The 11,851-nt window shown below is 36.5% G+C and overlaps 1 protein-coding gene across 1 annotated transcript; it reads right to left on the reverse strand.

Annotated features, from left to right (window-relative positions):
* Positions 1 to 359: 359 nt before the first annotated feature.
* LOC103906206 (cadherin-12) lies at positions 360 to 11,084 on the reverse strand (the record flags this gene model as incomplete). The annotated part of the gene is made up of 3 exons (XM_009288078.2): positions 360 to 1,510; positions 5,587 to 5,838; positions 10,967 to 11,084. Coding segments are annotated over 3 exons (870 nt in total), but the record flags the coding sequence as incomplete, so codon positions are not given.
* Between the last annotated feature and the right edge of the window lie 767 nt (positions 11,085 to 11,851).

The following is an 11,851-nucleotide window of genomic DNA, read 5'->3' on the forward strand; positions in this document are numbered from 1 at the left end:
AAATAGCTATCTCTATAATATGTATGCCTAAAGTACCTACAGAGTAACAATCTAATTGCAAAGAAAAGTGAGGTGAAGTTCTTTACATATACTTCTTTAGTGATACTTACTAGGGGAAAAAATGTCTTGATACTAAAAATACAATAATACTCTTAAAAAACCGTCTCCATTTTACGTTCTAATAATAGTCCCATTTTAAAAGAAGAGGGGGAGCCAAGGGAAATTTCCTTCACATAAAGGAATAGCTGCTTTCATCTTTTTATTATTTTGGAAAAATGTAATATTTGCATGAACATTTTAAATATTCATTGATGTATGCTAAGATTCTTTTCCTTTTTAATTTGGGCTTTACTTCTTCAGAGTGAGCAATAGCATTTTAAATTTAAATTTTCAGTGAAATTTTGGAAGAAGAAATATGACGTCTTGACATACTGTTTTCTTCTTTTAAAACCCCAAACATAACCCCCAAACACAATGTACACACGCCCCCCGCCTTAGTTTTAGTTATTACATATGCTCCAGGAAGTGATCTCCATTTTTGTTCTAAAAGAAGTCAGCATGTTGCTATTGCTTCTTGTCTTAAAGTTCTTGTCCAATTTACCATTCAGTTTTGTAACACCATCACAGCAGACTCTTTACCACTTAAATGATAAAAGTTTCAATATGCACTTTAGTGGAATTACGAAAAAGCTACCACTCTTCCACCGTGATGCCAGAAAGCTATCTTCTTTCTAAGTCAGGTCAGTAAACTGTACCTTATAGGCCTGAGCTTGTCTCAGTGTAATTCCAGAGTAACAAAATAACAACAACAAAAAACTGTGTATATTACAAGATTTATCTTTCCTTCGCAGATCAAACCAAAACTGACATTATGATAAATGTAGTAACTTGCTGGAAACAGTTGCTGTCTTTTAGAATCAAAGGAATCCTGTCCTATTATAAAGCTTAGGTTTATCTTTTAAATTTGTTGTTGGTTTACTTTTCTTTTTATTTCACTGTTGTAGTTGTACTTAAGTGACTTTGTCAGGGTTATAACTTTCTTCTTCTCCAAACATGTCTGCCAAGATCTTAAAGCGAGGTCCCCAGTCATTCAGATAGTCATAATCCTGGTCTGCCTCTGTAGTAAGGGAGTCTATAGAGCTGAGAGACTCTGCCACAGATCCATTTCCTTCATAAGCATAGGTTGCCAAGGAGTCGTAAGGGGGTGCAGTTGGATCTACATCATTTTCCTGCAGCCTTTGATTAATGAAATCTCTTATGTCTGTGTTATCTTCCACTGGTGGTCTTTGACGTGGAAAACGCAAGGTATCTGGTTTTATGTCCCTGCGTATTTTGTTATCTTCAATCACTTTGGGATTCCTCAGGGCACCTATGTCGAAAGCCTGGGTGTCCTCTTCTCCACCTCCTTCATCATCATAATGGATAACATTATCTCTGATGTCTTCTTTAGAGGTCATCAGGGTGTTCTTTTTCTTCTGCCTCCGTAGTGCTACATACAGTACCACAATGACTGTAACGAGAGAAAACTGAAGTTAAGACATGCACAGAAATAATTTGGTACTCTGATGAGATATCATTATATCTTCCTTTGAAAGTTGCAAGCAATCAAAGGGACTTTTTTCCTTAGCAGATATGCTCCTACTATTCTTTTAAAAATAGCAGTGCTCTAGCCAATGAAAAGTCATTTGTTGTTTGATGTATGAGTCTAACTCCTTAGTGCTTGCTGTGCTGCTGAAGGAAGTAACAAACAGTTTTCCTGCTGGCCTGCTTTGCGAACAAATAGAATTGGACAGGACTTCAGCTTTTTAGTTCAGAGAGACAGAGATATGGGAGTGTTTTAAAAATGTCTTCCATAGCAAAATAGAGAAAAAAAAAAAAAAATTGGAATCTTTGAAATGGAGAAAAAATAATCCTACTTCAGCTTTTTATACAGCACACTTTGGCTTCTTCAGGGATCTGCTTTGAAAAATCCCATGTGATATGGTTCTGGAGAGAAAAGGGGTCCAGGAGAGCTGGTTGATTTTCAGGTATCACCTCCTCCAAGGTCAACAGTGATCCATCCCGATGAGCAGGAAATCAAGCAAAGGCAGCAGGAGGCCTGCATGGATGAATAAGGAGCTCCTGACTAAACTCAGAGATAAAAAAAGAGGCATGTAAGAGGTGAAAACAGAGACAGGTGAGCCAGGAGGAATATACAGTGACTGTCTGAACATGCAGGGATGTGGTTAGGAAAGACAAAGCCTGTCTGGCATTGCATCTCGCGAGGGACATGAATGGCAAAAAGAAGGGCTTGTACAAGTACAACAGCAGCAAAAGAAAAAGTAGGGAAAATGTGGGCCCACGTGATGAATGGGGCAGGGGACCTGTTGGCAAAGGACACAGAAAAGGCCAACCTATTTAATGTCTTCTTTGCCTCTGTCTTTATTGGTAAGGTTGTCCTTCAGGAATCCCAGGTGCCTAAGACCAGAGGGAAAGTCTGGAGCAAGAAAGACCTATCCTTGGTGGAAGAGGGTCAGGTTAGGGAACACTTAAACAAACTGGACACACACAAGGACATGGGACCTGATGGGGTGCACACGAGTGGTGAGGGAGATGACTGATGTCATTGTGAGGCCACTTGTGACAATTTTTGAAAAGTCATGGGACTGGGAGAAGTTTCTGAGGACTGGAGCAAGTGTCACTCTTATCTTCAAGAAAGGCAAGAAGAACAAGCTAGGGAACTACAGACCAGTCAGCCTCACCTTGATCCTGAGGAAAGTGATGGAGCAAATAATTCTGAAAAACATTTTCAAACCTATCAAGAACAGGAAGGGATCAGGAGTAGTCAGCATGGATTTATGAAGGTGAAATTGTGCTTAACTCACCTGGTAACCTTCTGCAATGAGGTGACTGGTGGATGAAGGGAGAAAAGTGTATTATTTTTATCCTAACTTTAGCAAAGCTTTTGATGCTGTCTCCCATAACAATTTCTCAGAAAAACTGAGAAAGTGTGGACTAGACAAGTAGACGGTGAGGTGGATTGCAAAGCTGGCCAAACTGCCAGGTTGTAAGGGTTGTGATCAACAGCCCAAAGACCAGATGGAGGCCAGTCACTAATGATGTACCCCAGGGGTCAGTATTGGGACCAGTTTTGTTTAACATCTTCATAAATGACCCAGATCATGGGATTGAGTGCAACCTCAGCAGTTTGCAGATGATACAAAACAGGGGTTGTGCCACCATTCAAAGGGACCTCACCAGGCTGGGGGGAATGGGTCAACAGGAACTCCATGAATTTCAACAAAGGGAAATGCCAAGTCCCGCATATGGAAAGGAATAACCGCATGCTGTACATGTTGGCTGACTGGCTGGAAAGCAGCTTGATAGAAAGGACCCAGGGTCCTGGTGGACAGCAAGTTCACCATGAGCCAGCAATGTGCCCTTGTGGCAAAGAAGGCCAACAGCATTTGGGGCTGCATTAGGAAAAGCATTGTCAGCAGGTCAAGGGAGGTGATCATTTCCCTCTGTTCAGCCCTGCTCAGACACAGGGTCAGATACTGGTCAGAGTTCTGGGTCTAGTTCTGGGCTCCTCAGTACAAGACAGATGTGGACTTCCTGGAGTGAGCCCAGTGCAAAGCCACAAAGGTGATTAAGGAATTGGAACATCTGCCATACAAGGAGAGGCTGAGAGAGCTGGGACCGTTCAGCCTGGAGAAGAGAAGTCTTAGGGGGATCTTATCAATGTGGAAAAATACCTGATGGATGGAAGTAAAGAAGATGGAGCCAGGTTTTACTCAGTGGTGCCCAGTGACAGGACAAGAGGCAATGGGCACAAATTGAAATGCAGGAAATTCCATTAAAACATAAGAAGAAAGCTTCTTTACTGACAGAATGGTCAAGCATTGGATCAAGTTGCCCAGAGAATTTGTGGTGTATCCATCCTTGGAGATATTCAAAACCCAACTGGATTTGTCCCCGAGCAACATGTGCTCTCACTCCCTGCTGTAAGCAGGGAGATTGGACTAGATGATCTTCAGAGGTGCCTTCCAACTGTGATTTTGTAATTCTGTATAATATAAAATGTTACAAACTGTTTTTATTCCAAATGGCAACTCAATAGCAATCAGCTTGTGGAGGTTTTTTCAATAGTTTGTCTTTGGAGATATATTTAACTGAATGCAATATCTGCTTGTAGTAAACCAGCTTTTTTGTTAGTTTTTATTCCCTAACTACCTTTGGTAGAAATGACAGTGTTCTAAATGCTGTTGTTGAAGTAACACAATAATGAATACAGGAGTTGCAATGATTATAAATTCATGCTCAGGCTTGTGTGACCTAAAATAACTCCTGATTCTGGTAATATATTGACTGTCTTTTGTGTAGAAATGAGTTCGACAAGAATGACTTCAACTGCAATTTTAATGACTCTGTGTCAGGCCAGGTTCACAGCAAGAAATGAAAATCCAAAAGCAGTTTTTAAATTGATCAATGGAATAGTAAGGAGAAAGTCTGGATATAAGATAAACGCCATTCTCTTAGGTTACACACAGCACTGGGGATCTCACTATTTATACATTAGTTTTTCTGGGTAATATTGCCAGGCTGATTGGAATGAAGGGATTTATTAAAGGACCAAAACCTCTTTTCCAAACATAATCTAAGTAATTCAGCCTGGCATTCTGTGCAAAGCAGGAATTAAAATATCTTCATTAGTTTTGTATATGCCAAGAGCATCAATCAGCAGCAGATCTGGTAAGGAGTTCTTTGACTTGGTCCAAATGCAAAGAGGTATCCATATGTTATATTCTGTGTCTGCAGCTATTTTTGCCTGTGCATTAGACATACATAAGGAGTAGCATGAGATCTAGGAAGCCCACTAGTATCAAGAAGAGCCATAAGCTAGCATCTGTAAGAATCAGTCTGCTTTCTGCAGCCCACATTGTGCCTGTGTAAGCTACAAAGTTGGTTTTATTTTGTTATCAGTTCATTAAGGCTATACTGTAAGTAGGTTGCACATGAGAATTGACTGCTTTGGGCATGCTGTAAATAAGGCAATATTTAAATGTAATGTAGATCAAATGACAATGCCACCTTATGGAATCCATGCCTGCTTGAAATTAAAATGTTCCTGTAAAGTTTTGCATGGATCTAGCCAGTCACAGACTACATTACAATTATTTTCTCCTCTCTCATTTCTTCATTCTCCTTTGGTCAAGTTGGCATGAAGAATTAAATAAAGGCCCTTATTAAGTCCTTACTGCTGTTACTGTCAGTAGGACTTGTCTACCTTAGTAATAATCTAAAAATATTAATTCTTCAAGAAAAGTATTTAAACAAAACTATTTCAGAGAAAAAATTATGGTTTGGATTCCACTGAAAGCCGGTTCTCTTCATGCAATAAGAAATATGTAGGTGTTAGCAGATTCACGGTCATGGTTAGTGCTTTGGGATGCTTTCCTAGAAACATAGAAGCATAAAAGTTCTCATAGACTGCCACACTTTTTCAATGGCTTTTGTTAAACAATAGATGAAGCTAATAACAACACAAATTAATTCACAGGTGAATAATCAAAGTAATGCACTTCACATGGTTTCATGAGGACTAACCTAGAAGTATAGCAATACATAACAAGATTGCAATCAGTGCTCCTGTGCTGAGGCCTACTGGTAAGAAGATTGCTTCCACGTTGCAGGACAGGATGGTACCATCAGAATCACATCTGCAAACACGGATAGTCATTGTGTTTGTGCTGCTCTGGACAGGGTAACTGCTATCTTCTATTACTACTGGAAGAAAGTATAGCTCTTGCTGCCTTCTGCTGTAACCATTTCTCCTGGTTTCAATCCCAGCTGTGTTGTCTGTAAAACATGACACAGTCATTACAGGATTTTTATTTTGTACTTCAATTCATTGTTGTAGTTTGTATCACCTTTAGTGACAGGCAGCTATTCCACTTTTTAAATTCAGTGAATGACATGTGTTATGTAATTGCTTTGTTTTATCATTACAGAAGGTATTGTAGTCTGACCGGTACAGCTATTTTTTGCAGAGCATTAAATAATATTCCATTTCTTGTAAACTTGTTAGCTTGACAGCTAAAATTTCAAGGAAGACATAAATAATAATTAAAAAAAGCATTACAGGTATTAGATTAGGAAGGCTTTTCAGTTTTTCTTTTCTCCCTATCTCATTATATTCCAAGGCTGTGGTCCAAAGGGCTTTGATTGCACATGGATTTAGAATCCAGTCTCTATTTATTAATTAATTTCCCTTTAAAACTGAAAGTAATATACCTAGACAAAATGCAAAAACCCTTCAGCTTTCCTGCCCCATTAAAAATAAGTACAGAAATGAACTGAGTACTTTATAATCAGTACATTTTCCATCAATTAGTCATGAATGAGTTCAGGACTCCTAGAAGTTAAGTTTTGTCATTTCTTCCCAGTAGATATTCAGTTATCGCTGCTTTTCTTGAATCGAACAGAGCAGCAAGGAAATGATGTGCAGATTAAAAGAATTACGTTGAAAGCAAAACCAAAATGAAATTATCAGGGAATTAATTAGCTGACAGATCTGAATGAAGGTAGCCTGCAGCAGTCACCCTTCTGCCATCTCACCCATGTGCTTTACTATATCTTTAGAAGAGATCACTTGCTGTCCATGTTATGACTTTCATCCCTTCTTGGAGTTTTGTCACTAGGTAGAAGGATTAAGGGCTCTGAATTCGACACTCAAATACTTCTGTGCAGTTCTGATTAAGGACAATGAGAAGGAACCCTAAATATCCAAAATCAGATATGTTATGATCAGACACCATTGAGAAAACACTTGACTGACAAAATGTTTGTTCCAGAAGTCCCCTTTTTATCAAACTCAAACATGGCACATAGACATGTCAAGTTCAGTGACATTTAGTTTTGAAAAAGAAAAATGTCTCAAAATTGTTTGAATCAAACCAACTTCCATATTCAGCTTGTTCTTTCTATGGTTAATCATCTGCACTGTATAAAGAGTTTTAGATCTAATTTGAAGTCATCCAGCTTAATCTTATTTTTATTCTTATTTATATTTCTATTAATAGAATTATTTATATTCTGTTTTGTTTCTTCTAATTGCAATGTGGAAGATGACTTACAGTTACAATGCAACCAAATGACTTTCCATTCTCCTTTGAGAAGAATCAAACAGATTGAGCTCTTAAGTCTTTGACTTTGAACAATTTTTGTTGCTGTTCTACAACCCCTTTTAATTGTTCAAGGTCCTTTTGAAAATATGAATACAAGCACGTGTTTGAACTCTACACAGAGCAGCCTGGAGCTGCAGTCTGAAGCTGAGACTGTTTCTGGTTCTTCAGTCTGTTGGCAATAAATTCATTTTCAGGATGTGTGTGGCAGTCTGGAGAGAAGGAAAATTCTCTCTCTTACATGAGCAACTGAATGTGCTCAGCAGGGAAGCAGCCCTCTAGGGAGCAGAGTGAGGCCAGCAAAGTGGAAAGAGGAAGGTGGGCGGTTCAGCTGGAAGCCCTCCAGCTCTGCCAGGGCCTCTCACTTCTATTCACAGCTGGTGGTTTGGTCTCAGCGCTGCTGAAGGCATAGTCTAGAAACATAACATTTCTCTGTGTTTATACTTATAGACACTCCAAATGGCAACCTTGAGCTTCTGTCTTGCTTCTGTCCTCATTAAGTTCTGTTCTGAGGAAGTATGGAACCTGGAAAAGTTTATTCTCTTGGGTGCACAAACATATTACACCTGCTGTAATATCACACCACCCATGATTTTTAGCTGTGTAAAATAGCACTGGTTATTGGGCTTCTTGATATGTTTAAAAATGTTAGATGACACACTTTAAAAGCGTTAATAGTAACACAGTAAACAAGATTGTTTCCTCAAAAAAGAATAAAAATTCCTTTCACAAAGTACCTGCTTGGTCCTAACATAACTGCTAACTCAAAAGATAGTGGTATTTATGTTTTTAAAAGATTTCTGTAGTGAAAATAAAAAGTTGTGTTTTTATACCTCTAAATTGTGCACAGAGCAGACCTTCCACCTTTTTGACAAACAAAAGGCAGAAGATATTGAAAATATTGTACAGAGTTTCTGTTTGGACAGATTTTTCTAAGAGCTCTGTAAAATCATCAAAAATTAAAAAGTTTTTTATGGTTGGAAAATATTCCACAAAACCTTTTTTTCTGTCTTCCTTATCTTTCAATAAATAGTGTACTTCTTTCTTCTTTTTTAGTAAGTATTAAGAAATGCTTTTAAGAATGTGTTTATAGGTACATACACACACAAACATTTATGCATGAAAAATTGTGTGTCTTGGTAGTTTCTAATTCCTTTTTTTATGGGAATATTGCATTTGTTTTTATAGAGTAGAGAAAGTTTGTTAACAGACTACTGAGATCCAAAGTCATCATGGTGTCAACATTACTGGTCTAAACGGGGAAATTTAATTATCTAATAATATTTGAGCAATTTCCTCACTAAACTTATATGCTAAGCACACTTCACAAAATCTGTAAATGAGAAAGGTCATTGAGTTTAATTACTGTATAGCCTTTTTAAGTTTAAAGATTCTTTTGAAAAATTAAATATATAAAAATGACTTGAGAAGAACTGGAAGACTTATACTTAAAACAATAGTTTGTAATTATTTGGAAACATTAAATCTTGATGAAATTAAAGGATATTTTAGTAAATGGACAGAAAGAAATTAAAGCTTTTACTTTAAAGAAATCTTGACCAAAGGACAAAGGTATTTACAAATACACAGTATTCATGTTATAAGACTACATAATTACAAAGATACTAGCCATATGGTCCTTCAAATGCGTTGAAAATTGAAAAGCTGAAAGTAATTCATGTAACATATGAGGTAGCTCTAAAGAGGTATATTTTCCTCCTTCTGTTAAGATATAGAGAAGTTTTTTTTTTTTTTTTTTTTTTAAAAAATTTTTAATTATAAACATTAGCAAAGTTCATCATGCTGAATTTTCCAAGAAAATACTACCAACAGCTAAGTAGGGAAGAGAAAATAACAGAAAATACAGTGCAGCATTAAGGGGAAGCAAACTTAAGCATTATCCAAAATTTGGAGTCCAGTGGGACACAGATGTAAAGCATTTAAATCTTGCTTGGCATAAGTATAGTTAGATATTGAAATGCCACAACATTTTTAAATACTAGTAGCTATTAAAACCGAACTGTTTAGACTAAGTATTTCTGGAGAAAAGTAATGACCTAATCTTCCAAGAATAGAATCAAGGGGACTTGAATCCAGTGTAAGGTGGTCCTTCATATTCATTGAGCTGTCTGTCTCAAGAAAAATATTTGAATGGCCTCTGATAAAATGCTGATCTACATATTTTTGGTTTCATAAGTTACTATTATTCATGTCTGCAATACTATGAATTATTATGGTTTCATTATATGCTGTATTTACAAATCTTTAAGTTAAATTCTTTGCTCATCTGTAAAATATTTTTAGCTATCTATGACATACTAAGATAAAAGTCACTGATAAGTTTGGGAATGAACCATTTTTGTCTTGTCATCTTCACAGAGGAGCTATAAAAAAAAAGAAAATAAGCACAGTTTATATTTCTGCTGTTTCAAATTTATTTCCTCCTGAACTTTCTTACTTAAAAAGTTCTTCATGATTAATAGTTGTGCTTATTTTGTTGGCTTTAATTTTGCATCACCTAACATTGACAAAAGTGTATGGCTTCAAAGATAATGTGAGTCATTTTCTTATTGAAAAAGTTCTTCATGATTAATAGTTGTGCTTATTTTGTTGGCTTTAATTTTGCATCACCTAACATTGACAAAAGTGTATGGCTTCAAAGATAATGTGAGTCATATACTTAAATGGTTTTTAAAAAGTCTAAATAAGTGGCCTCTGCAATTTTTTTTCATTCTGTGTATTATCAATGCTTTTTAGGGCTTGGGTTACTTAATTCTCAAGAAAGGAACCTTTACATCATACTCAGTATAATCTCAAATTTAAATTAAAAATAATAATGAATATAATTATTAAAGTTATAAAAAATTAAGAATTATATACTTTTCCTTAAAAGTAATACTTATAACCTACATAGTTAAATAGGCAAAGTTACTGAACTTTATTGGATGGCTTTAGGTGTTCTTTCTTTGCAGAGTAATGTATACCCTTTTTTTATGAAAAGTTGATCATATCACAGTTCTTTAAAGATCACCTAATAGCTGATAAACTCATGGTTTGTTGGGTTTTTTTTGGTTTTTTTTCCTTATTTGATTAAAGTAATTAGTGGTGAAAATTTACTACCGCTTATTATGATGTTTTAGCTGTGTCTGTTCACAAGACTACATGCTTGAAGATGTTTGCAATAGAAAAACAATCAATTTGTTCATCTTGGGTTGTTCTTTGCAACTTATCAAAAGCATTCAAGTGAAAAAGAAAAAAGAGATGATCAGTTATGACAAAAATTGGGGGAAAAATCAGAGATGTTAATTATATAAATCTACAGATTATTAAGAGTGTTGTGGGATGTTATACTGCAGCAGCACTGTCCATATTTAGAACGAATTCTTCTGCAGGACTATGCATCCTCCAGAAAGCACAATAGCTGGGTGCTTTGAAAACAGTTAGCAAAGTAATAGTATTTAAACAAGGCAGCAGTAGTGCCTTGTTTAAAGGTATACCTGCATTGGCATATGAGTTCTTCCTGAGTTACTGAATGATAAAAGGAAGAAAATAAAACAGGTAGCAGTGTTTTTGCAGGCCTGTAGGGAAATCTCAGCCTTTGGTGTTCTGACAATTCCTGTCCCCTAAAAATGAGAAAAGGTGCAAGACCTGAATTTATATTAATATGTCCTAGATAGTTTAACAAATAGAAAAGTCAAATTAAAAAGTTAGTCTGTAGACATGACTGTAATACAAAGTAATCATATTTGTCATTATAATCATAGCCTGCTGCTCTGAAGGAGAGATATGGGTAAGCAACTTACTTCTGTAGTCATGGACTGTGAAATTTGGTTTGTTGGAAGCCTCAGCTGACAGTCTGAAGGAAAACCTTTGCCCAGTTGGTGACAAATCTTTGTCTGCTGCAGTGACAGTCTGTATCACCTGAAACCAGATTAAGATTAATTCTGAAGTCCGTTCACTCCTCTAAAAGAAGCAGGTTTGTAGAAGTGCAAAATGAACATAAAATGAAACAGTGAAAGTGAAATCCTGCTGGATTACTGTCATTCCCCTAATGTATTGGACAGTGGAGGCAAGAAGTCTGAATACTATAGCCTCCAGAGGACTCGTGACGTCTCAGAAGGTCTCGTTTTGACATATATGAAGGAAATCAGAAAGATTTACCCTGTATTCATAGCAGAAGTATTTAATATTTGGTTTTTGTATCAAAATACTAGTGATTGTTTTCAGGTGAGTGATTAGTTAAAGACAGTTTGCTTTATCTGCTACTACTATCACTGTTTTGCCTGGTACGTGTTGTAGTACTTCACAAAGCTACACCCTAATTTTACAGCTTGACATGAAGTAGAGAGCGTTGAAAGGTCTGCACCATCTAGGCGTGAAGGAACTCTTGGGTCCCAGAGTCCTATCTACTAGATTTCAGGTAAGCACAGTGCAGTTGAAATGTTTCATAGTAAGATTGCCACTGATCTTTTTAAAAGGAAGGCATTTTTTTATGTAACAAAGGTCTAAATATTTATAATTTTTGACAACTCAGTGCTTATCTCAGCCTTCCTTGTAAAAGGTTCCCCTTTCTACTGTTAGTGCCTGGATAAGGTACTAACTAAAGGTATCTGATAAACTAGAAGTTAAATTAGGTTGTATGGTAGTTAGTTGAAACGTATTAAAAAAAAAAAAAAAAAAGGGGAGGA

The sequence above is a fragment of the Aptenodytes forsteri genome, unplaced genomic scaffold (genome assembly GCF_000699145.1).
Source record: "Aptenodytes forsteri isolate BGI_AS27 unplaced genomic scaffold, ASM69914v1 Scaffold27, whole genome shotgun sequence".
NCBI lineage: Eukaryota > Metazoa > Chordata > Aves > Sphenisciformes > Spheniscidae > Aptenodytes > Aptenodytes forsteri.